At 40.9% G+C, this 26472-nt stretch overlaps 3 protein-coding genes and 1 long non-coding RNA gene across 4 annotated transcripts; 2 read left to right on the top strand and 2 right to left on the bottom strand.

The window, feature by feature from the left end:
* The first annotated feature begins 374 nt into the window (after positions 1 to 374).
* Positions 375 to 1640, top strand: fgfbp2b (fibroblast growth factor binding protein 2b). The gene is made up of 2 exons (XM_047578739.1): positions 375 to 1207; positions 1440 to 1640. The coding sequence occupies exon 1, from the start codon at positions 445 to 447 to the stop codon at positions 1192 to 1194; it is 750 nt and encodes a 249-aa protein (XP_047434695.1). The 5' UTR covers positions 375 to 444; the 3' UTR covers positions 1195 to 1207; positions 1440 to 1640.
* Positions 1641 to 12876: 11236 nt separating this feature from the next.
* LOC125004503 (fibroblast growth factor-binding protein 1-like) lies at positions 12877 to 16768 on the bottom strand. The gene is made up of 3 exons (XM_047579130.1): positions 16650 to 16768; positions 13846 to 14035; positions 12877 to 13583 (listed from the first exon to the last, which is right to left on the bottom strand). The coding sequence occupies exon 3, from the start codon at positions 13552 to 13554 to the stop codon at positions 12898 to 12900; it is 657 nt and encodes a 218-aa protein (XP_047435086.1). The 5' UTR covers positions 13555 to 13583; positions 13846 to 14035; positions 16650 to 16768; the 3' UTR covers positions 12877 to 12897.
* LOC125004504 lies at positions 15683 to 17668 on the top strand. Its single transcript, XR_007112345.1, has 3 exons — positions 15683 to 15844; positions 16764 to 16802; positions 17612 to 17668. It is a non-coding gene; the product is annotated as an uncharacterized LOC125004504 (long non-coding RNA).
* A 26-nt stretch (positions 17669 to 17694) lies between these two features.
* Positions 17695 to 25882, bottom strand: anxa5b (annexin A5b). Its single transcript, XM_047579129.1, has 13 exons — positions 25749 to 25882; positions 25420 to 25472; positions 22402 to 22486; positions 21972 to 22066; positions 20781 to 20894; positions 20592 to 20682; positions 20194 to 20273; positions 19993 to 20043; positions 19150 to 19243; positions 18598 to 18693; positions 18443 to 18501; positions 18135 to 18257; positions 17695 to 18047 (listed from the first exon to the last, which is right to left on the bottom strand). The coding sequence occupies exons 2-13, from the start codon at positions 25420 to 25422 to the stop codon at positions 17985 to 17987; spliced, it is 954 nt and encodes a 317-aa protein (XP_047435085.1). The 5' UTR covers positions 25423 to 25472; positions 25749 to 25882; the 3' UTR covers positions 17695 to 17984.
* Positions 25883 to 26472: the final 590 nt, after the last annotated feature.

Below are 26472 nucleotides of genomic sequence, written 5' to 3'. Positions count from 1 at the left end.
ATCTTCATGAACATGATGAGGTTTTTATTTTAACATGGCCCCAGATCAGCTATTAACTCTTTGGCAAATAACCTGCGGCTCCAGACCCTCGCTGCTCTCCTCCTCATCAATAGTGAATGGCCCTCCTATGTGAAATTATATAATGCCTTGCAGCTCTTTTTCACAACATTTGGTCTCATGTGTGCACCTCCTTCAGACTTCATGCTCTCCCTCGGCTCCCCCATTTCCCCTCTTCCTCCCTCAGTTTATGTTCTCCCCCTCCTTCCAGTCTTCTCGTCTAGTGGTCTGTTTATGCGTGAGGGAGGAGGAGTTTAGGTCATTCATCTTACCTGGTATAATACATCCTTTGTGAGTTTCAGCTTTATAAAGTCACACGCACACAGCATCTACCCTTGCACACCTCAGCCCTCTCTGCAGACGCACATCCCCAAATCTGATGCCAACATGAGAGCCAGGATGAGAACGCTGCTGCTAGTATTGGTGGCAACTCTTTGCTTTGCAAACGCTCAAACCAACAACAGCAGCAACGACAACAAGCTGCAGGTTCAGCCACAGCAGCAACAGCAGCAACAGCAGCAAAGCATCTGGGATGAGCCCATCAGATTCAACACCAAAGCCAAAGACTCGTGTACCATGGTGGTATCCGGAGCTGGGGACTATACTCGCCTGCGTGTTTCCTGCAAAAGTCAGACCCAGACCCCTGGACGCTCCTACTATTGTGACTTCCAGGGCAAACCCAACCTGTGTCGCGCCTACAACCTCAACCCTCGCCACTACTTCACCCAGATGATGTGGGAGCTGAGGAAGCTGAGCCACGCCTGCCAAGGAGCCAAAATCTACCGCCCACCGATGTGCAAGAAATACCCCGACGAGGCTCAGGTAACCTTCCTGTCCTCCTGGCCTAGGACCACGGCCTCAAAACCTTCCAAGCCTGCTCAGGAGCCACGTAAACCAGCGGTGCCGGCCCAGACCAAGCCCGTCGTTACTCTTAAACCTGTGAAGCCCCAGCCTCAGCCCGTTAAACCACAGCCAGGAAAGGGCTCCCAGACCAGGAAAACTACCCCCAAGCCTGCAAAGACCACTACTCGCCCCACTGAGCAGCCTGGCTCCAAATCCTCACGCATCGCCTCTGAGTACTGCTGGAAGAGCTTCCAAGGCATCTGCACCTACTTCATCAGCTGGTTCCAAAACTGAGACGATGCCGCAGGTGAGTGATGTACAAATGTAGACGAAGCAAAGGAAACAGGAATGGTAGAGAGAAAGTTAAGGAAAGTCAGGATTAAAGGGGGTAGAGAGGAAAAGAAGTGGAAATGAGAAATACAATTGTTGTTCTTACACCGAACACTTTTTTTTTTTAAGTTTGTTCGTAAATTCGTGGCGTAACAAATCTTCAGAATTCAGGTTGGAATAACCCATTCTCCTTTCTTTGACCTCTCCAGGATCTTTCTGAGAGCCTTTCCCCTCTGAAGCATCCTACAGGCTGAGACTGTACAACACACAACAAGGCAAAGAGGAACTATGGCAGGCATGTGCTTCTGTTTGTATATGTTGTGAAATGCCCTCTTTGTGTCACATACAAAAAAAAAAGAAAAAGAAAATGTGAAGATAAAGAGAATAAAGTCAGAGCGGTGACGTCCCCACCTCTGTGTCTCACTGTTTCTTCTGTTCAAGTTTTCACACTCATGCATTCAAAGGAGCCCCTTGTTTCTTTTCCCCGCCGGCTCCCCGGCGGAGGAAGTTGTTACCGCGCAGACACAAACAGAGCGAACCCAGACTGCTGTGAAGATAATGCACCTTAGTCACAGTGTGTGTCTGAGTGAGGCTGAACACTTCCATGTATGAGCTGATGAATTAACTCCAGAGAGCGGTGCTCAAGAACAGAGGGGCTCTGTGTGGAGGCCGAAAAAACGAACACGGCTGCAGGATTGCATGTTGTTAACACACAAACACACACAGTGGATGAGGGTGGAAACTGTTAATCCCTTAGGACCAATTCCAATTCTCATCTTAACCCTCAATCTTAACCCTCAGGCTCAACCCTAATCTTAACTGGCCCTCAAAACCAAGTGTTGAGGGTTATTTTGTCACTTAGAAATGGGACACCCCTTAAATACAGATACATCTTCGGACTGTGGGGGGCAGAATAACGCGAAAGCTGCGTCCAGTCTGTCAACTTCAAGAAGAACCGGACCCTGAAATGAAACAAGGATAACATTGACGTTATATAAACGATAGCAAACGATGGCTGGCTATTGACAAAAGATCATAAAATAAAAAATAAATGTTACGCAACAGTGACATAAGTAATCCATAAAATGGGCCTAAACTGAGATACTACAATGGTTTTCATAATGTCTACATCTCTATTAACAAAGAAAATTGTAGCTTATTCGCTTTGCTGGTTTCTGCGCCATGTTTGTTCGGTCAAAAAACGCAATGCATTCTGGTAGCCCTTACTCCCAAGGGTGGTCTCGGAAAATCTCAATATTGAGGGCGATACAGCCCTTAAACTTGCCCCTCAACTTAATTTTTCTGAGAATTGGGACAGCACTTGCAGTAGCGGGAATGCGCATTTTTGAGATTGAGGGTTAAGACTGAGGGTAAAGCAAGGAATTGAAATTCACTCTAAATCTCTAAACTTCCAGGCTCTACTTTGTTCATTCAGAAAAGTTTGTTTTAAAATCTTGAATTTTATTAATAAAGAAACTCGTGGTTCTCCGTGGATTTTCCTCCCACCTTCAAAGACCTGCTCTTTAGGTTGATTGGTGATTCTAAGTAGACCCTAGGTGTGAGTGTGAATCAGAGCCGGCCCAAAGCATAAGCGAACTAAGCGCCTGCTTAGTGCCCCGCGGCAAATTTAATTAGTTTATTTATTTTTGCATGTATGTGTAATGATTGTAATGACATGACCACAGCTATATTATCGTTCAAAACACAATTTTATGTCAACATAGTGCTGTTGCTGATGTAGGCCTAACCATTCTCTAAATGTCAAAACTCTGCTGCACCAGTAATGTTGCGACCTCCTGCCATGCACTGTGTCATCCAAAGCACAGGTAGTTGAAGGCAAAACAATGTGATCGAGTTGGTTGTAGGGGTTGGCACTATATATTTCTGCTTTCTTGGCTTCAAAACACAATGTTTGCTTACGGAGATTTGCAAATGTTTGTAGCCCAGACTGCAAATTGACATAATTTAAAAGGCTATCCCCTTAAAATAATCCATTTTATTTGTGAAAGAAGAAAAAAAAAACAGTTCATTGAAAAGTCATTGAGCAGTCATTAAAATTCTAAAAGCAATTTATTTTATTTTGGAATAAATAGATGCTTTACAAAGAATTAATTTGATTTTAAAATAAATAAATTTGAAATTGATTAGATGCCCTAAAAACTATTTAAAAAGTGTTTAAAATGGAGAGAAAAAGAGAAAAAAGAGTTGCTGCAATTAGCCAATCAGTGCACCTAGTGCGTCCCAGGTGATCAACCTTGCAGGTTTCATCACTTCCTGTTTGGCGGACTCGTCTGTTGTCTGATCCAAACGGACTGAACTGTTTTCATCCACGGGGTAAGACCTGAAAATAATGTTTTAATCCGAGTTGGAATAATTTTTGATGTAAAGCACTGGTATTGTTAACTTTAAAACTTTGTAGAGCAGTGTGAGACCGGACGATTTCTGCCGACTGGGCGAGGGTAATTTCTGAAACGCTCTTTCCTTAATTGATCACTCAATGAGTGAAAAGAAAAAAAAAAACATATTCGGTTGATTATAATGTACTTAATATTAATTTTTAACTTGTTTGGTTGATTGTGAAGCGGCTGAAAGTTATGTTAATCGGCATAGCAGACATGGATAAAAAGGTGCTAATGGTGCTATCGCCACCTGAGACTGTGTCGTGATGCTAATGGACCATTGACTTGAGCTTAGCGGCTTAGCTTGTTGGTGTCACATCCAAATAATCATTTCAGTGTTTATTGTTATTTACTAAGGAATATTTTTCTAAACTGTTGTTCAATGCATATGTTGAAAACATAAGATATTGGTGAGACTGCTTGATGTAAGTGTGTGCTTGTGGTACTTAAAGAGGTAAATATTTAGTGCAGTTTCTCATTGTTACCGGTGCAAAGAGAGACAAGCACGTTAGGCCTTAATGCTTCTAGCTACCATGGGTTTTCTAAATTTAATGCAGTTTTCTACCAAATTAAAGGGTACTATGCAATATATATATTTTTTAATTTTGAAAAATGATATTTTCTTTGCTACTAACATAACTACAACTATTTCAGCTCTTGAAACAGTTATTAATGTATCTACAGGTACTTGAATATAATAAAAGAAGCACTTCGAATGTATTTAGTTTTACAAATACTTGAACTCTTGAACTAAAGAGAGATTAGATTTTTGTTGTACAACTAAACCTTTTGAGAACATGATTTAAACTGGTTAATGCAATTGAGTATTATTAATTGGTGATGATCAATATGCTATTTGGATCTGCTTTGACCTCTCTGTAGTTCAGGTTTTTTTTCTGTGACTTCGTTTGATGAAGTCCCAGCCACAGTCCACCGTCATTGAACTGATAGTGGTGAAGGTTTCCTTCATTCCTTCATTTCATTGAATGCCCTTCACCAAACTGTTGTATTTTCATTGTGCTATTGGTTATTCATAACATGTGGCCACACAAAAACGCAAACCATTGTTGCCTGTGTTTTTTTTTGATTACTCAACAACAAAGGCTCTTACAAGCTTGTAGTCTGTTATTACTGGTCCATCTATTAACATTGACTATTACTTACCTGTGCTCTGTTATTACATCATAACTAGGGTTACACGTTACACCCCTAAGTTAGAGATATGTTGTTTGCTGCTGGTAATTTATGTAAGTAAAATAAACATATACTTTTTACATCAACTCAAAAGTTATGTGAAACTTGGCCAGGAGCACTGTTAAAGCAGCACAGAATCAGCTCAGTGCCAGTCCATCCTCAGGCTCAACTGTGGGTAATGCATCATGTGAGGAACAGACTGTCACCATAGAGTATACAGTTCATTTCTATGTATAAAAAGAATTACACCCAAAGGGAAATTGTCTGTCAAAGTACCTCGTATGTGTGTATGTTTTCCATCTTAGGTCTGAGCCCACTGTCCCTTTTAGTGTCCATTGATGGTTAGCTCTACAGATGGGCTCATTCTCCCTGTTCCTGTTGCATCTGCAGAGTGGAGCTTTTTCAAGCTCAAATTAACAAAGAACTACTTGAGATCTTCCATGGCACAAGAAATGACTTTGCCTCCAGGAAGCTCAGGTTTTAAAATGTGTTGAGGAAAAACAATCACATAAAAAGAAGTCAAATGTGTGGTTTATTTTGATTATTTATTTATTTTACTAAAGCTCATTTATCATTGCTTGATATTTTATTCTGTTGAGTTTGTTGTTATTTTTATATAGCTAAGTGATTTAATTTGTTGTTGCACTTGATTGTTCTTACACTATAATTTTTTTTTTTTTGCTGTTGCAAATTTTTGAAAACAAAATAAACCAAAAATTATGTTTGTACATTTGAACTGATTCACTGAGTAGTTTTGACTGTCCTTGTTGTCGAGTTGCAACAAAAATAAACTTCATTACACCTGAAACAGCATAATTTCAGCATATAACACACAGTAGAGCTGCAATAAGTTAGGTTTGGGCCGGCTCTGGTGTGAATGGTTGTTTGTCTCTGTGTCAGCCCTGCAGTGGACTGGTGTCCTGTCCAGGGTTTACCCCGCCTCTTGCCTGAAGACAGCTGGGATAGGCTCCAACAAGTGTGTAGTAAAAGTAGAAGATGAGATGAGAAGAAACTCTTGGTCACTTTGAAGCTGTATTATTTGACCATTTCAAATCCCACATTTATTCACTATACAAAAATGTTATCTTCATAGCAGAACTGCAGCTGTGCCCAGGATGTACCTGCCATGAATGAATGAAGTCCAGTATTGTAATAAATGTATCTCACTTTCCACCACTTGTATTCATGCTGCAGAGCAGTTGAACACAAGATGGTGCTGCTGAGCAGAGAGGAGTGAGAAAAAGTTTTTAATTATTTTTTAATATTGAACTCACTCCATTCCTGATACTGACAATTAGATCCTCTGACACAGTTCATCAGAGTGATGAACTGCAGTAAACTGAGACTGTTGGTCGTGTGCCTGCAGGACCATTATGTGGTTCCATCTTTGTGTTGCTTAAGTTACCTGCAGCCTTGTAGGAATGAATCGTGATGACAGGGTGCAAAGGATTTATATATGTAATCAACATCATGGCGCCAAAAACACTGAATAGAGGGAAATTCTATAATTAGTTCCTAGTTCTTGGCACTTGTCTTGTGGCGCTTGTATGGATTAAGTAAAAAGAAATATGTGTGTGTGTGTGTGTGTGTGTATATACTGCTAGTCTTAAGTCTTTCCACTAGCACTCTTTTACAACTTACATAATTTAGCTCAAATCAGCTCTACATCCCATTGTTGTGTGTCTGTTAGTGAAGCCCTTTAAAAATAAGTTCTGCTAACTTCTTCTTTTAGTGTCTTCAGGTCAGAATGATGCACACTTTAACACTAAAAGGCTGCTTTTACTTGAATCTGCTAAGATTAGTTTTGAGTAAGTTTTTAAGTTCCCATTCAAAAGCTACTTCATGTGTGTGGACATCACATCACAAATATTTTTGGGAGCCAGTCTGTGCCCTGTAATATCACAGTTAGAGAAGTGAGAAGACAATGAGAAGACGTTCACTTTTTCAGCAGAAATCCGTTTACTTTTCAAAACAATTTAACTGTCTGATGGTACCTTTAAAACTGTAATTAAAAAATATTAGTCACACCTGTTTCTGTGAAGGACATTCATTTATAATTAAAGGTCACAAACTAATCGTGAAATCTAATAATTTATTGTTGTATTGATTACATGAATTTTGTTGAGAAACAGAACATTTCTCTAATAAGTCCAGACAAATACATTTTTTCTTTTTGGAAGCAACATCTTTGATCATGGGCACCAGTCTTCCCCTAAAATGAAGAACAGGTGCAGATTTACATGGTTAAGTAACTCTATATAAACGAGTGTTCACGGAACTACTGTTTATACAGACACACATCATTCAGCCACAACATTACAACCACTGACAGGAGAAGGAAATGACATTGACCATCTTGTGACAGCCCAATATTCTGCTGTGAAATGTGAAATGCTTTGATGTCAGAGTCGGGAAATGTTCGGTAAACGGGTTAAGAGAGGAATGTCGGCATTAAGAGAGGAACTAATCAAATCATTAGGCCATGACACGTTTGTACCTGTTTTATTCACCAGGAAGAAGGTTTGTGTAGCCGTCGCTCAGTGTGTTTACCCACAGATTTTTCTAAAGATTTTTGACAAAGTTGTTTTAAGGTTTGGAGCAGAGGAGACAAAAGCTGGTGTTTTCACAGGTGTTTTTTTTATGTTGTTGAACATGGGTACTACCTGCCCCTGTGAGAGGAAGAAACGAGACCAGGCACGCACCAAAGAAAAGGACACATCATTCTCCACAAGAATGAGTTTCCTCTAGGGGCTTCCTCATCCCATTAAGACATTACAGAGGGTAGCCTACTGACAGTCTATCTCGACGTGGCTCTCGAGAGTGGAGACTTGACATGACGACAGAAACTGCATGACATGCGATTAAAAAGGCGCTACACCAGTTTTCAGTGTTGGTAGGATCTGATAGATGTGAGGTAATGAGAGGTGATGTGTTAATTCATATCCCAAAGTCTAAATAGATTATTGAGGAGCTTCACTTTTGTCTCATGTATTAGGTGGTTATTTTATACTTTACTGTACAGAACCAAGAGAATCATCAAGTGAGAAACTAAACACATCTGCCAACAGGTTAACATTTACTCTAATGTGTCTCCAGACATACTATAATATACTGTGAGGAATGTAGTGGTGCTCTTGCAGATCTCTGTGGTTTGTATGATTGTGTTACATTAGATAGGCCAAAAATATGACCTTTGACCCTTGATTTTTCAATCAATTCATTCTTGAGTCCAAGTGAACGTGGTGTCAAATTTAAAGACGTTTCCCTGATAAATAAAAAAAAAAGTCACTGGACTCAGTGTAGCAGGTCGGTGAGGAGCATCCTGAACAATTCCTGTCTCCTTTAGCTTGAAACTGCTGCACCCACACTGTAAAAAGAAGTGTTTCTTCCACAGCTAAAGGATGCAGATGTCCTCTGGACACTAGATCTCTTTATATCTATGGAACTGTACTCATTTATTTATCATTTCATTCTGTACAATTCTGTACGATTTAGGTCTCTTCTCAAGTGCAATATCAATAAAGTCTTATCTTGCAAACAGGTTAGTGTTAATGTTTTTACTCATGTAGTTTCTGAGCAGCATTTGCTGTATTTCTAAGAGTAACACGGTGATATCCATGAATGACTATATTCTGCCTCCATCATTGTTTCTTTCCCTTAACTGTACTTTTTTCGAAATAACTTTATCATCAAACTGTACTTGGTTTGTATCTTCTCTTATTCTGCTTTTTTTTTTTTTTTTTTTTTAATTATTATTATTTTATCTATCTTGTATTGTTGCCCTGCTGCTCTAACAACTGAATTCTCAGGGATCAATCAAGTCAAACAGGTTAGTGTTAATGACTTCTGACAGTCACAAATTTGTTTGAAATATCAGATCTTAAGGTAGCATGAGATCTTCAAGAGTATTGCAGCATTTTTTTCGGTAACACTTTCTATGAAGGTTGTATTTATAATGCCCTATGAATGCACTCATAATATTTTATAAGTTGTCTATAAAGCATTATAATGGTCATTATTATCATCTATACATATTCACAAGTCGTCATATCCAACTTCATGATGAATTATGACAACTGCTTATGAATGATTAGAATTTTAATCTGAATAGCGCATTATAAATATGTCAATATCTGCCTAGTGACTTGTTAGTTTCATAATGCATCATAACTACTTTGCTTTGTTAAATGTGTATAGTGATGCATAATTAAAGTAACAAGAATGTGACACTATTATTAACAGATATTAGTTACTATGAGTAATTCAATTTGGTCCTATACTATGATGTGGTGGTTATCATTGGAACAAAACTCACAATGTCACTGAAATCTATCTCTAAAAACCTGTTGGCCTGTTTACTGTTATGTGATTTCACACAGGTTTTATGCATCACATCATTTGCAAGACTGGCATGCATATGGACAATTTCATAATGACCCAAGATAGATTTCAGTGGCATTGTGAGTTTTGTTCCAATATTCTTGTCACTTTATTTACAGCTGACAAATAGCACTTATGATATTTCATGTTTACAGCTGTGTGCTGTAGGGAGATGTATACATTATTATAACTTTATTACGTATACTTATAGATACAGATATAAAGCACTATAGGCAAAGTCAATACTCATGCATCGATATACACATTTAGCAAAGCACAGTAGTTACGATGCATCATGAAATTAACAAGTCACTAGGCAGATATTGACATATTTATAATGCACTATTCAGATTAAAATTATAATCATTCATAACCAGTTGTCATAATGCATCATGAAGTTGGTTATGACGACTTGTGAACATGTGTAGATGTAATAATGACAATTATAATGCTTTATAGACACCTTATAAAATATTATGAGTGCATTCATAGGGCATTATAAATACAACCTTCATAGAAAGTGTTACCATTTTTTCTTTAAAACTGTCTTTTCTGAAAAATCCGCTAACAAAAGACAGTCGTGAACCTTTGACCTGCACAGTAGCACCAACCAACGAAATCCTTACAAAGAATCAGAACAAAGAGAAAAGACTGCGTTGGTGGATTAAATCTCGTTGTGTGCTTCTTTGTGTGAATGTGTGTGATACTGGTGACGATATGTAAAGAGGCACTGCCTGGAAGGAAATTACACACACACCCACAACCCGCGAGCAAATGTGTCACTAATCCTACAATTAAGTATCTGTTCTTAGGTGTACTAAACACCTTTCATCGTGAATGTTGACCTTTAAGTGAGTAAAAGCAACTGTTAACTGGAAGTCACACCACAATTACACACAACCAAATGTCACAGTCACATCAGATTTGACTGGATTTGTTAAGTGATTATTTTATAGTTGATGAGAAAAAGACAAGCGCTTTTTAAAATTATATATATATAATTTTCAATAGAAGAATCAAACACAGGAACACAGCTTCAGTTTAGTTATGGGTCCATGTTCAATTAATTATTATTATACAAACATGATGTCCTTTAGAATGTCCATTATCACAACAACTTATCTCTTTTTTTAATTTATCTTTATTCTTATCTATACTGCTTATTTGCCTCTATACTGTTTTACTTAGTAGTTACTATGGGAAATAATCTGGGGCCTGAGCGCATAGTTTTGTTCCATCACATGCATATGGTTGCAAATGACAATTAAAATGACAAACTGACAAAATGAAACGTTGGATCCTTGAAGATGTTTGATTTGGAACAGTGTTGTTTTCGTCGTTATTTATTTCGTCGACGACCCTTTTTGTCATGACTATAACGAGACGATGAGGAGCTAAACGTGGCTCTTTGATGACTAAAATGTGACGAGGCGCGTGCGAGTTTTCGTATTTGTTAGTGGGTGGTCTGTCAGACGTTCAACCTGCATGACATTCCTGCCTGTTGAGGGTGTAATCTGTCTGTCAAAAGCCAAAAAGTATCAGCAGTGCTGCTGCATCCCATCTTCGTTTGGTCACGTCCACCTCCATGCAGCGCACATTCTGTAGTGCATGACAGTTCTGCAGCAGTGTGTAATCACACACACAGACACGCACTTGAGTTTATTAATTCATTGTTGTCATGCGATGTTACTCAACTCTCCGACTATCGGCATGCAATAAATTTAAGAGTAAGCTTAAGGTTTTCCACATAGCTTGGTTGCCCTAATGTCATTCATTACTGTTACTGATGTGTGTAGAACATGCAGGGATTTTTGGGATTTTTTAAGTATGATATGTTGTCATATTGACCCATGTCCGAGCGACTGAAACGTTGAAGAAAATGTAGCATTTCAGACATGTTGTCGTTTTCCATGTGTCTAAATGAACAGCACACTTAGCTAATGTAACATTAGCAGCATGTTTAGCCATGTTTACATTCAGTGACGGTCTGGCAGACAAGGTTGAGTTGAGCATATGTGTTCCTCATCCATTGCTCATATTTTGGGCACGTGTATGGTTATTTCACTTTAACAAATTCTCAGCGATAAAGTCACAATTGCCAAAGTTGAGGTTGTGTTTGTCCTTGGCTGTTTTTGGAGTAATGAACATTGATTCCACTGTTGCCACTTGTTGTAATGCATAATCCTTAGTAGATCTGGAATCATTTTCTGTTGTGTGGAAACATTGAATGTCTAAAACCATTCCTTTATTATTGTAATTATTGGTAAAAAATAGCTGATTTACAAGCTCACAGTGTGTCGCAAAGTGTTGATCTTGTAGATCTGCTATTTTTAAAACTTTTTTTCTGACACTCTTGTATGATGCAGTAGGGCATACATTCATGAGCAAAAATACAAGTTGAAATATGGAGATAAAAGGCAGCAGTGAATTACAGCATGGCAGCATTGCATCTCCATCAATGGAAAGTAGGCCAGAGTTGTGGAGAACGAGTCAGTTAAACAGTATGTTACTTTTGTGCCAACAAACTGACTGAGGGGAGAAAGAGCAGGTCAAATGTGATGAAGGTCAAGAGCACGCGCAGGAAAGCATTAAAATCCACATCTGGGGCAGAACTTGTTCAGGACATTTTTTTATATGTTTGTATACACTCACATGCACACGCAGCTTTACTACCCATCTTCCTACATAAAAACAGGTCCTGTCAACGCAGCTGGCTGCTGCCACTGAGACAGAGTTAATTAGAGACTGCTACAGGAAACTGGGGGAACAAGCCTTATGTTTGGACGCAATGTACATATCCCCGAACTGAGTCTTGAACCTGAGGGCACGTCAGCGATGGGTGGGAGTGCTGCAGCACACAAAACTGCCAAAATAAATTCTCATTCTGATTTTAGGCCTGAGGCTGATTTATCCTGGATAATTAAAAACTGAAATGTCAAATGGATTGTTCAGCAGACCTTAGAGAGAACAGGTTGTTTTAGTTTTTTTTCCTTTGCTGTGTATATGCTCTTATTTAGAAGAAGCAGCCATATTTCACAATGCAACAAATGAGAATGTGTAAATAGAAAATATTTATTTGCAGTACATGAATACAGCGGTTTTTGTGTGTTGCTCATGGTCGACTGATTACCAGAGGTAGAAAAGAATAGAGATTGTTTGTACCACTCTACTTAATAACACGTTGCATGTAATAACCATCAGTGGAAGAAGTGTTCAGATCATTTGCTTATAGTTACAGTTTGATGAAAATCCCAGTATATATGTGTTGATGTGTACAGTTTGTGTAACAATAGAGTATTCAAAGAAAATGTTGTCAATGAAGTACAAACGTTTTCACAAGAAACAGTAATAATTACAACAAAGAATGTGTTTGTATAATTTGAGCGTGTAAGAAGCATTTCATGTAGGAGCTAATTGTGTTGTAACAATGAATCAGACTTTGAAAAGAATTTGAAAAGATATTGCGTCCATCTGAATGGTTTCTGCAGATAACGAGATAACGTGGTAAGAACACCGTCTATTTATCCACCGTACTCTGGATAAATAGACACACCTGAGTATAGCAGAACGTGCGGGTGTGCCATGACTGGAAACCAGTCTTATTAAAAATGAACCGTGTGCTGAAGGCTGTTTAGCAAACTCTTATCAGTCCTGAAATAACTCCTGTTTTCAGTCCGATCGTCTCCTCTTGGAGCTAGCAGTCCTCACTCTGCAGCATGGAGAAGAAGAAGGAGCACACGCTGGCCCACGAGCCGCCGCAGTACTCCTTGGAGGTTTCCCTGTGGTCCGCGCGTTTGGTGCAGAGGGTAGTCCCGGTGGTGGAGGAGGTGGGGCGGGGCGGCAGCGGAGGTGCAGTCTCCGGGTCTCCGGACTGGCTGGAGGCCACGGAGCTGGACATGTCCAGCTTGAAATGCGCGTCTCGGGGCGCATTCTTACACATGCCGGCCTTCACCAGTGCGCGGCCCTCCCTGCACACCTTGCCTTGAAGCTTTTTGAATGCGCGACCCACTTGTTTCCAGAAGCCGCTGGGGTTGGCGTTGTAGCCTTGACAACTCTGAGGTCTGGCGTTGTATTCGCAGCTCAGGTCGGTGGTCCCCCCTCTGATCCGCGCTTCTGGGTTCTCGCACTTGACCGACAGCTTCACATTCTCCCCGACCTCCCTGGCGCTCCACACGCACTGCATCTTGTCCTTCGTGGAGAACTTCCCTTTTCCAGTCCCCCCACCCTTGCTACCGCTCCTCTGCGCTCTCCTGGACAGCTTGTCAGCAAGGTGCGCGCCAGAGGAAAGAGAGACCTGCAGCCCCAGGAAAGCCAGCAGCAGCCAGGGGTAGACCGTCCTCAGCAGCAACATTTTGTCTTTTAGCAGAAAATATTTTTAACCTGAAAAGACGATTGAAAGAGGCCAAAGTCAAAACCTGCTGATCGGGATTCTGGTCAGAAAAGAATTTAAAATTACAATATAAAACGTTGTTTTATTATACTTTTAACACAAATAAAGGGATGTGGCAGCTTGCGAACGCTGCTGCATACACAAAGGGTGCAATTAAAACAGTTGTAATGTCTCAGGCTCTTAGGAAAAGTAATGAGGCCATACTAGAGAATAGCAAAAACAAGAAAGTCACATATACTGAGCGTAACTCACCGTAAATGACAAGTGATGCTGTGCGTAAAGCGGCTCCTTTATGGCTTTGTGCGCTCTGGCACATGGCTTTACACTGATGCTGCGGCACGCCCATTACCCCCAGTTAACGGGCACAGACACGCGCACACTGTCCATTGAGAAATTTTTTGGCAGCTGCTCCTGGTGGGAATGCGTTTAGTTGTGACCTGACCTGACGTGTTGGGAAAAAAACACAGGAGACATTGAAAAGTCAAACTAATGATTCATGTGCCTGCCTGTTCAGGCTCTGGGTTTATTCTGTACATATTTAACGAGCCTGTATTACTACGACAAACGTGCACGCACACTGGCACATCTCTGTGGCTCGACTCCAGCGTTTCCACCAATCGCTCTGCTGCCTCTCAGCCATGAGAGGAGAAGATCTCTCAGATCAGTCCAGTCCTGTTTACAGGCTCAAATTAATCATGATTACACAATTTCCTACGGAAGACTTAAAACACTTAAAGGCAACCAAAAAGTTGGTAGGTTTGACTTGTGGAGTTTTTGCTCTGGATAAAATATTACCTCAAGAAACACAAAATAAAATAAAGAGAATTGGTGATACAGTTAGTTAAAGTGGATTAAGCTGTTTTTATAGCCACGACATTATGACCAAATTCCTCATGACTCATCAGAGAATGGATATGGACCCTCTGAGTGTGTCCTGTGGTGTGGTGTCCTGTCTGGCTACAGAATGTTTTAGTGGCAGCCTTTGGGTCCTATGGGTTGAGGGGAGGGAACTCTGTGAATGTTCTAGTTCATCCCGTAGATACAGTTTGGGATCTAGTGAATTTGGAGGACAGCTCAACACCGTCTTCTGTTCTTCATGTTTTTTGAGTTGTTCCTAAATTGTTTATGTGTGTCTCTGTGTCATGCTGCATCCTGCTGGGTATGGCTCCTACCATTAAGGAGTGTCATTGCTATGGGGTCGGGGGTGTGTGCTCTGGTCTAGGTGGGTGCTACATGCCTAAGCAACATCCACATGAATGCCAGATTAAAACGTTTCCCAGTAAAACACTAGATTGTTACAAGATGGTCAATGTTATTCACTTTTCCTGTCGGTAGTTTTAATGTTGTGGCTTATTGGTGTAGAATGAGCTGTGAAACATGTTATAGTATGCCAGTTTGACATATTCAAGCACATCATAGTATGTTTATTATCACACATATCCAACTAAAAAATTAAATCATAATAATCAGGTGCCTCTCCGAAACATCAATTATCTTTTGATTGGCAATAAATCTGGTAATTGTTTCATCTTTTTTTTTTTTATCATCAGGTGTTACATGCAAAAGGACTTTTGGTTGTCACCAGATACAAAGATAGTTATGCAGCATAAAGTTGTTTTTGTTTTTTTACAGCAAGAATATGAAGCCATTCTTCCATCTATTGTTTTGCCTGTGTTCACTGTTCAGATTAACCAGTTAATAATCCTTTCTGGAAAACAGACTTCCCATCAGTGTCATTGTGAACCGCCGCTTGTGCTTAGGAAGCCTCATTGTGGTGGAGACATCAAAACACAACTCAACGTTCCACTAAGTGCCCAAGATCTGACCTACAAAGCTGAGCGAACACACGCCCACCCACGGACTCCCGCACCCAAAAACATGCGAGGCAGCGAGGTGGGAGGAGTCCGAGGTATTGTTCTTCCTGTGGCTCGAGGTGGTCTGACCCCACGCCCTGCCGTTGGGACCTCGTTATTGGCTGCCTGTTTCTGGCAACCGCTTCCGTGAAAAGAATAACAGAAAAGCGGCATAACAAGGCCTGAGGTTAACCTTTCTGTTCAGTCCAGCACAGACACAAAGAAAAAAATATTTTCCTTTGAAACGATTTCGCTGTAACTTCCGTGCCACTCCGCAGGTGTTGATTCAAAGGGAGGGACAATACAAAAGGATAAACCAAGCAACCGTTCAGAGCTTCTTGTACAACAGATGCGAAGCGGAGTGACAGCCGTGACCTTTTGATGAGGCCCTGTCACCAGTAAGTAATTTGGAGAGCGTGCAGTAGTGAGTGGAGAAGGAACCCCATCTCCAAAAACAGATCACATCTAGATTATAGGTGATTACAGATAAATACTAGAAGAATATTAATGCTTCTCAACATTTTGTAGTTTATAAATATATATTCTTTAGTCATTTTGGTGTGCAATTGAAATATTTACGACTTTCACCTAGTAGTAACTTCACTTTAGTCAAAGCACTGTGTAACACCACAACATGCTAAGTTACTTAGCTACTATTTGCTAGCTATTTAAGATAATGTCATGGTAAAGAGCACTGTGCCATGCACACCATGGCTGTCAGGTGACTGAAGTTACCCTGGTTTAACACATGGACTCTAACTTGAAATAGTTTTGTAACCTAGGGTGACCAAACGTCTCCGTTTTCCCCAACATGTCCTCTTTTTGAGACCTAAAAATGTGTCAAACCCAAACTACCTCAAACATGTTTACATCAAATTTGTGTTGCGTTTCTCTGTGTGTCCTCCCCACTGAAGGCTCCTCTCTTTCCCAGACTCAAATCTGGTCATATTAGTCCTAGAGGTGGGCTTACTATTGCCCTTCTCAGATTTGTAATATTGGCTCACTTTACTGAAAAAAACAAACACAAAAGCGCATTTTCTTTGGGTTCATGGGTTCTCTTTGTACTGTCAAGTCTGTTTTACAGGACTTTTATCCAGAAATGTAGAAAAGTGTGAGGGAGGCAGTAACACTGTATGTAGTAATACAAATGAGAAAACTCAAGGGCATCACACTGCTGTACTTACTTGTCACAAATGTTCTTACCTTCCTGCTTAACTGATCCTCAATCCAAGATAGCCTGTTGTTTTTATCCCAGAAACCAGTAAAATGTTAAAGATTTTCTCATTCTCAACTTCTACAACCACTTATTCTTTGCAGGGTTACAGTGGGGCTGGAGCCTATCACAGCTGTCATCAGGTGAGAGGCGGATACACCGTGGACAGGTCGCCAGTCTATCACAGGGCTAACACAAAGACAAACAACCATTCACAATCACACATACGGCCAATTTACACTCACCAATGAACTAAGCATGTCTTTGGATGGTGGCAGCAATAATTTAAGCTTGTTAGATTGTGTATGAGGAGGAAATGCTTAAGCGTAAGTAGCAATACAACAATGACTCTGCAGGATGCTTGTTGTACATTTTTCAGTGTTTTCTTTCTAAGAACTTTTGTTCTATAAAACATGACCAAGCTAATATACTTTAGTTATTATATATAAATATATTTTGTATCAATCTGCAATATCAATATCTGTTCTTATTTAAATGGGACAATTTAACTCTTTCCCCTCCGTAAGCAGTGTAGACCAGGGTTGTCAAACATATGGCCCGGGGGCCAAAACCAGCCTGCCAGAGGGTCTAACCTGGCCCGTGGCATGAATCTGACTTATACTGCAATTTTTTCAATTCAAGTTACTGCTATTCCTAATTTGTCCACAAAGTAGCGGAGAGAACACAACACACGACACTAAACAGCAGACAGCATGAAAAAGCAGGTTATTCATTTTTATTTCTTTGCACTAAATCAAAGGTAATGTCATTTTTAAGTTATTGTGCCATTATGGTACTGGTCTGGCCCACTTGAAATCAAACTGGACTGTAGTGTGGCCCCTGAACTAAAATGAGTTTAACACTGACTAGTGACTGCCCTCCTCTGTCTGATGCAGAAAGATGTTATGAAGTGCATAACTCAGCTCTGAAACCTCTTCTTTCTTTTAATCAGCTCTACCTCCCTCTTGTGGGCACAAGGCGCTGGTGCATGAGCAACAGAAAGTAAGTGGACAAAAAAAAAAGAAATATTCAGCGTTGACCTTCATCAACTGAAATATTTATTATTGCATTATTTTATATTTTGGTACTGCCATACAAATGCAAACAAAACAAGTCTGATATTTTATCATAATAAATGATGAATGAAGACATTAGTGGACAAAAAGCTGCATAAATGTGGACATAATGTTAGCTACCCTTCAAAGACAATATTCGGAATCATAGTTTAAAAGACCCGACGGAGGTCGTCTCTCTCATACAACAGAGTTTGGTCGTAGGGAGGAGGCACTTCAGGTGTAGTTCCTATCGCTGAGTGTTGGACACGGTTATGCGTCATCTCCAGCACAGAGCAGCAGTAAGGCCTTACGGTAGTCGCCGCTGGTATCTCCCTGTAACAAACACACACCCAGACGTACGTTAAGAGAGAGTTTCACAAGCGCATGTGGACCAGTTTCAGCATGTATCCGTGTGCGTACCTTGATCATTGAAAACAGAGAGCAGGCAAACATCCTCCTGAACTCAGTCCTGATGTCCAACATGTCCACCTCACTACGAGTGGCCATCACTCTGATCAGGGTTTCATCGTCAGTACCTGCACCCTGACACAAGACAAAAAAACACAGGAATTAATGGAAAATAGGTAGCGCGCACCTACACAAAAAAATCTACAAATACATTAAAAAATACATTTTACATTTAAATTACTGCAGATACTGCAGAATATAAATTAAATAAAATTAACTCTCAACACCTGAACACCAGCCCAGCTGTGAGTCTTTCTTACCTTCATGGAGTAGTACAGAGTCTCAGCGAAATAGGCTGGGACGCTTCTGGCACACTTGACTTTATAAGAAAAGGACGAGGAATGATCGAAGGTTAGGAGACAGCTCACCATAGAGGAAAAAAGTTCCACAGAAAGGAGTTCTTAAGTTTTCGTACCCACAGCAAGGAGCAGGTCTTCAAGGTTTCCGGACGTCTCCCTCTTGATACTCTCCTCCATCTCGTATCCAGACAGCTTCATGTAAGCGTCAAAAACTGAAATGCACACACTCAGAATCAATCAAAAGTCCGTTAATGGGACAAAGACTGTGTCCACAAACCAACACAGATCCTTTAACAGGAAGAAACAACTGGGCAAATGAGGCAGATAACACTTAATAATAATATTCTGGTTGCAGAGAATCTCTAAAAGAAGACTCTAAAATCATACAAGAAAACTTATTCTCTTATGTTCTTACAAACAAAACAAACACAGATGGCAAATAACCACTTGCTCTGCTTTAATGCAGAGGATTTTTACCTAAAAAAATAGTAGTACAGAAATAGCCTAAGTGCCCGTACAAAATGGCTGTGTCAGACTGCAAAGCATACAGAGGGAACTTGAAGTGACCTAAAGCTATTTTCTAAAGCAAAACTGTTTTTTTTTTATTATTATTATTATTTACCTCCAGGAGGAAACCTGGTTCCCACCTCCAACACACACATACACACCTTTCCTAAGATGTTCAGCACTCCGGTTGCCCAAGATGGTAACAAACGCCTGCTCATCGGTGCCGAACTTCTCCTCTCCTGCCTTAAAGAGGGCCTATAACCACAAAAAAACAAAAAACAACACATACCACATAAATGTACTGTACAGATATTATAAAGACATGACTAGATATTTGAGGTGCACTGGACACAAAGAGATGCTGCAACATCAACAAGTAAGGCGACATACTTAGGGACCCAGGTAGGTAAACTACAGCAGGGACCACTACTCTCCACACTCAATGCTGATACAAGTCTATAATTCTCAAAGTGGTCAAGTTTGACAACAGCATCCAATTCTGAATAACAAGATGTTATCTGACTGGTTAAACAAACAGGAAATAAAAAGACAGTTGAAGCAAATAATGAAGGTTAATAATAATACTGAATAGCTAACTGAATGCTGCTAGTCTAGCCATCATGGTGGAGAGTTTGAATAAAACAACTTACACTATCATCACAGTATTTCATTTATTATTGTCGTTTTTTCTTTCTATTTTCTAAGGAATTTTCTCATAAATCACTGTGATTGGCTGTCACCACCATGTTTTATTTTATTTTTTTTGTTGTTGACCATTTCTTTGACCGTATACAAGAGAGAGGAACTGAGGATTGGATCTGATTTTTAACTAAATGAGGATGTATTAATGTTAATGTTAAAGTAAAGTTTTACTCTCTTCCTCCAGTAGAGGGAGGCATTACATCACAACAGATCGACTACTGAACACGAGACAGTCACACCCTCAGACCAAAAGACAAAGAAGACATTGATAGTGAAGGTCAGAAAAATATTTACTGACTCACCTGAGCATCGCTGTCAATGGTGCCCTCCTGGATGCCTTTCTGCCTGTTTCCCTGAGAAAAGACAGAACTGTTTTGTTAATGGAGGAGAGGAGAGGAGAGGAGAGGAGAGGAGAGGAGAGGAGAGGAGAGGAGAGGAGAGGAGAGGAGAGGAGAGGAGAAGAGAGGAGAAGAGAAGAGAGGAGCGGAGTGGAGTATAATTACCTGAAGCAGAATAACCAGAAGCCTCTGGAAGTGCCCTGAAGTATCTCCACATATATCCTTCTCCAGGTCGTCATCGTACTCTGAGGGAAACACAAAACACTCATGAACTCACGTTCCTGTGATGTTGTTACCTTTGAATAATGTGAAGTTTAACTCATGTAGTACTTTTCTATATTTAGAATTTAACCCCAAACTGAATGAAACAATAACTTTGAATGTAAAGAGTTTACATTCAGTGTTACCAAAGCTATAAAAACCAAACCGTGTGTATCTTTAAGGGTTAATACGTTTGTTAAATGTACTTCCTTCCCCATTATTAAACCACTTATCATATAATCCGGCCGTATCACCCTGTGCTAATTATGAATGTGTGTGGCATGTGTCTGTGCATGTGTTACCCTTTTTGTAAGCAGCGACGATGTCCTTCACCTGCTCCGGTGTTCTGGAGGCGAGTATCTCCACCAGCACCTTCTCGTTTGTTCCTGCCCCCTACAGGTAAAAGTGGGAAATGTCACGGCTGCTTTCGTGCGATCACTCTTCGCGTGGATGCTGAAGTTTTCATCACATCTGTTAACCAAAACCCCTACCTTGATGGCATTGCGGAGCGCTGTCACGTCATAAGCAAGGGGTGGAGTCATCAGAGCTATGATCAGAGTCTCAAATTTGCCACCCAGCTCTCCTTTCAGATCATCTATCAGATCCTGACACGAAAGATACATTTTAATTAGCTCTGATGTAGGGTAAAACCTGGGGGTGGCTTCCATGTAACATGATGCACTTGAGATTAAATGGTTGTGTGTAGGCCTCATACATACAGTTACATCGATATACTTATGTTTGTATTCCACAAAGAGGATGGATTCGACAAAGAGCTTGTGTATGAAACCAGCTTTCTATCGGTGGCCTCAGAAGAGGGGTGTGCTGGTGTGAGAGTGTTGAATGCATGCAAATTTACTCCTTTACTTCCTTCCAACAGGAACCACAATGATCGCATGTCTGTAACACAAAGCTTGAGTCTTGTGCCTGTAGCTGGTTAGCTTAGCAGCTAATGAGCAGATAGATGCATTTGGGTTTTTCTGTCGTATTTACACATTTGTGATTTAGTCAACAGAGGATATGTTTTTGGTTTAGGGCTTTCCATTTGTGCTGTGTACCAGAAGAAACCTCAAGTAATGGATTTTTGGATACTAGGAAGGAGCTGTATGTCTGTGAAGGTTCTCATTCATCCTGGTCATGGTAATCCAAAAGGCGTTTAAAGAAAGGCAACTGGACTCTTTGAATTTCTTGAAAATGTTTCGCCGCTGATCAGAGTAGCTTCATGAGGTCTAAGGGGATTGGTGGGAAGTTGAGGTTTAAATATGAAAACGCTGTAGGTAAAACTGTGGTGCCACTACTTTCCATTATCTTCAAAAGGACAGAGGGCACTCTTTTGAAGATAGCAACGTCAAAGTCTTAGCCAGAGAGATGGTTTGAGAGAGGAGTAAATCTATCTCTTTTCTTTTCTTCCATCTTTCAGTACAGGAACCATAGGGGCCTAATGCCTCCTCTCATCCCTACATCCATTTCTCTTCCAGTCCAATCTACCAATAAACTTCCTTGCATCAACTAAGGCATGGTCTTTGTCAGTGAAACAGGTTAAATGCAGTGTGATTCAATCAGAAGCAGAATACGATGGCTTTGAGTGGGGCTGTTTGGGCCATATATAAACATTAGTCCTCGTGCGGTGATTAGACACGTGTGCTCACATGGGATAACATCTGGTACAGAATCGGTCGTACCTTTCCAAACAGAGTTTTGTAGCTGGTCTTGATCTCCTGCCTCTGACCGTTGCTGCGAGCCGTCAGCAGCTGCAAGATGGCATCCTCATCGGTCCCTATGACAACAAGCACCATGGTTACTCAGCCACACGTGGCATACATATTGCATAACAATGAGTAGACTCTGTCTAGGTGGAATCTTGGTTACATCTATTTAACCCACATAATTGCAGCCTTCAGCTGAGGTCAGCAGATGTGTTGGCTCAAGTTTCACTTCATGTGTTTGTGAGTCACCGTTGTCTGGGTGGAGCGTCGCACAGACAACAGGGATTACCACAGAGGAAGAGGAAATCCCCGAGAAATGATACGTGATTGGTCTGCTGGAGTTGTACTACACACCGACTCGCCTTCGAAATATCAGATAACACTGCATGTACACGAGTGCACTTACCCAGCCCTTTCATTGCCTTGTACAGGACCTCGGCGTCAGCATTGGCGTTGAAGTCTCTGCTGGGTTTTACGGTTCCTCTGCTGGCCTGAAACACAGGACGTGTGGTCAGAGAAGGACCCCATTTTAAGTGCATTTTCCAAAGTAACACGTCTGTTTTCTAAAATTCCTGTTTCTGTTCCAGCTGTAACCACACAGACTCTAACGAAAAGACAATACAGCACAAATATGGGACATAAAATAAAAGTATTGGGTGCAAATAGCTAAGAGCACTTTTCATAGTTAACTCTCATGTCTTATATGCATGTATAAAATAAAAGCTTAATTTTTTCATTGAAAACTCAGGAAACAGATGTAAACTATACTTAAGTATCTTTTTGCTCTAAACTCTAAACACATCGAGATGATTTGGGCTGACTGGGTCCCATAATGAGCCAACATCTTCCGAAACGATCGCAAACAGCTGTTTGTAGCAGATACCAACTAAATACTGATGCGTAATCATCTGCATCATCTGTTCACTGCTTACTATATATTATCAATGCAGATTATTTGTGTATGTTGCCATCACATGAAGTAGATTTAAGCCTAAATACTGTAAATACTGAATGTCAAGTCTGTATTGTGACTAACTTCCTTTCTAAAATGTCACCCGCCCGCCTCCTTTTCAATCCTTCTTAATGCGCACAAGATTCCCATGGTTCATAACCTTGCATGTGAATAAACACTGTCATCTCCAACTTGTTTTTGCTCTCTTGTTAAAGTTTCCATCTCCCCTAAGATGCACTCAATGAACTTAATTACTTTCAGCTTCCAAAGCTCTAAAAAACAGGCGGACGAGCACACAGGCTTAAATCATTTGAATCCACACCCATTTGTTCAAAAGTGATGGATGCAGTGAAATAAAACGATGCTTCAGTGTGATTAGTTCAAGTTAATAATTTCTCTAGGCGCGGGAGAAGAGCAGACTGATCGATACCAAAATCATTAGGAATGTGATAACAGCGAATAAACATTAACTATAAAATTGACCCTCATCTCAGTGTGTCATACCAGACACTCCCTCCGACTGTGCCACATTAACAGAAACATAACTTCTCGGTTAAGAGGGAGGACAGGGGTTTGAAGTGGAAAACCACTGGAATGTTTCTGGAATTGTGACCCAAAAAATATGGGAGAAAAAAAAAAGACAAGAAAAAAGATTGTTCTCAACAACCGGTATCTTGTTCCTGCAGAAAGGAATGTCAAAAACGTCCACGAGCTTTGCGTTTTCGTAAACACACTCTGCGCCACAAGCTAAATAAAATCGAATCACGCCGCAGATGGCTACTCTGACAACCAGCTGGACAAGGAGATATGTGGACGCCAACGCGATGCAGATAATTCACCCTGGAATGTTTGACACGGGTGTCTCTGATAAGACGAGTCCCCTGGTGGAGCGAGCTCAGACATGACCCAAGGTGGAAGGGGCTCCTGAGGGAGGCATGCCGACCCCTTCGTGAGTAAACGCGCGCTGTCGCAGCTGCTATCTCCTCTTCGAAGCACATCTTATCGTCTCCCTCCTACACTTTATGGTCTGCGGTCGCCATGGAGACTGTACACAACACATGCAGTCGCTTTCATTAAGGGAAGTTGGCCGCCGCAGTGTCACATGACACGTTTTATTGTACAATTACTGTTAAGCTTGGGTGTGAAGTTTACTACAGGTCGCTGATGACGCTAAAAAGGGAATTTGTTTTCAGTTCATAGCTTAGATTTCAACAAAGTTCATTTCTATAACAACTGGGACATAACTGTCACCAGTTTCTTCCAGGCAAACGTCATAATCTGTGTTTTTCTGTGAGTGAGAAGAAGTAGGTGAGATTTTAAGAAATGCAGTAATTGGATGATTAACTTATACTGGGTTCAATTAAATATTCACTGAATGAACTGAGAGTAGATGAGCTGCTTTAACTTCATAACTTGATGAACTTTATAAGCTGGAGGAATAAATGCTGTTTACTAACGCCACTCGAACAGCAATAAAATGTAAATTTGCTGATACACACTGGTCCACAGCAGCCTCCTTTGTATGCGTCGAGAGACTAAAACTAAACCGCAGGGTCTGTGTTGATCGCAGCAAACGAACAGGTGTGGTTCATTAATGCCTTTTTTATGGCTTTGGATAAGAGTGGAAGTCTGCATGTGTACATACAGTGTATTAACACTGTGCAAACCAGGCTGTGGACACATCTACAAGCAGAGCACCTCACACCAGACAGAGCTTCAATTTATGGTCACGGTCTGAGCCGTTGAACTAACACACGTTTATTACTAGAGCTTTAATCAGCTCTGTTTATTGTCAGCGCACTAACTCTACCACGACCAAGAGGAAGAGAACTGATTCCCCTTTAAGAGAGAAGGGGCTGGCTTTGAAACTCCAGGCTAGACGTGGAAATATGTGTATTAAACACAGAGCGAGGTGGAAAGACACAGAGACCCACCCGAATGGAGCAGAGCCTGCATGAGTCATGCGCTAAACCTCCCAACTTCCCCAAATGAATCCTCTCTGTAGCCCCTTAAGCTGTGCCCACACACACACACACACACACACACACACACACACCCAGACCTGGATAAACTGGTGAAACCGTTACTTCATGAGTGAAAGTGTTGATTTGTCAGAGTCTGTGTTGAAAAACTTTTGATCACGAGAACAAGTTACTGAACTCTGCGGTTACTTTTCTCCACTTTACACTGGTGCACTTTCGTTTTCATGTACAGAATAAACATTTTACTCCTACAGTGAACAGAGACTAGAAAGAGGACGTACAGTGTTCCAGCTGTGGATAAAAACTTTAACTCCACTCATTATATAATGTGAGCTCAAGTGGGCGTTGTCTTGGGAGGTCGGGGGCTCAAACTACAATGAGTCAAACATTTGCATAAATAACGGGTTTATATCTATGCTGGAGTTTTTTTAAAAAAAAAATGCTTTGATCCATGTAGTGTCAAGTTTTCTGAAATATGAACGTGACTCACCATTTTGAAGAAGGTTGGAGATATTCTTTCCAAAAGTGAAAGAAGAAGAAGGTCTGTTAGGAAACAAGGAAACGTTATTCCGCAAGAGAAGACAAGTTAGGAGACAATTTCATGTTTCTGCAAAACAAACAGAACTGTTACTAAACTGCTCCAGATTTAATCAACTCCTACTCTGTCTACTAATCAGTAATCTCCACAGCGGTTGTCCTTAAACCAAATGTCCTTTTTTTTTTTTTTTTGTCCTTAGGTGGAGCCTCTGTCCTCTCACCTGGCGGATGCGGATGTCCTATAAGTCCGCTACAAGTCAGTCACTTCAAGACGGGACTTACCGGTGAGTTGCAGCTGTCTGGCGAAGCTCGGTGATCAGGCAGCGGGACCCGGCAGTGAAAAGAAGACGAAAGCAGAAACCCACTAATAAAAACTCTCTGGAGTGCGCGTGACTGTGCGGTGGGGGCGCGCGTGAAGGGCCACACCCCGGTGCACACGGATTCAAGCGACGCCCACCTCCTGAACGAGGCACTGTGGGAAATGCTGTTTTCCTCGAGGTGATTTGGAGCCTTGTGAGGAGGCAAACACAAGAGGAGACGTTTAAATTCAGCTTTATTTTAACCTTCATTTCACACTGATTGTATTTCATGGCGCTAGGTGTAAAAAAAAAAAAAAAAAAAAGTCGTCTTTTTGTCTGGTTTACTGACAGACATTTTGTCGGTGGAACAAGTTGAAAACACAATATTGACATGAGCATATTAATAGAGTTGTGGAAAACAGCGTGGTTGCCCACTGTGCGTGTGTGGGTCGAACATTTAGCCTGCAGTTGTGTTTCTTCTGACAATTGTCACTTTCAATATTTGGTCTGCTTCCAGCTCCACCACATCCTCAACCACTGGCTTCACCGCTACTCTTTCTGTCGACTGTTTGGTGCTGGTTACTAACCAGCTGCAGGAAAAATGCAGTGCTGCACACAGACCACCGTTCTGATCACGCAAATATTGCTATGCCGTGAAAGAGATACGGCTATAGCGTGTGGCAGGCTGTGAGGAGCATTTAATGGGG

This window comes from Mugil cephalus, chromosome 2 (assembly GCF_022458985.1).
Source record: "Mugil cephalus isolate CIBA_MC_2020 chromosome 2, CIBA_Mcephalus_1.1, whole genome shotgun sequence".
In the NCBI taxonomy this organism is placed as follows: Eukaryota; Metazoa; Chordata; class Actinopteri; order Mugiliformes; family Mugilidae; genus Mugil; species Mugil cephalus.
Note: the sequence above shows the minus strand (reverse complement) of the source record. Positions and strands in the feature narration are given on the sequence as shown.

Excerpts from the sequence above, each read along its gene's own strand:
- fgfbp2b (XM_047578739.1), top strand. The coding sequence starts at position 445 with ATGAGAGCCAGGATGAGAACGCTGCTGCTAGTATTGGTGGCAACTCTT.
- anxa5b (XM_047579129.1), bottom strand. Across the intron at positions 18,258-18,442 it reads CTCTGTACTACTCCATGAAG|GGTGCAGGTACTGACGATGA; the intron begins GTAAGAAAGACT and ends GTCTTGTGTCAG. Across the intron at positions 18,048-18,134 it reads CTCTGTTTTCAATGATCAAG|GGAGATACCAGCGGCGACTA; the intron begins GTACGCACACGG and ends TGTTTGTTACAG.
- LOC125004503 (XM_047579130.1), bottom strand. The coding sequence starts at position 13,554 with ATGTTGCTGCTGAGGACGGTCTACCCCTGGCTGCTGCTGGCTTTCCTG.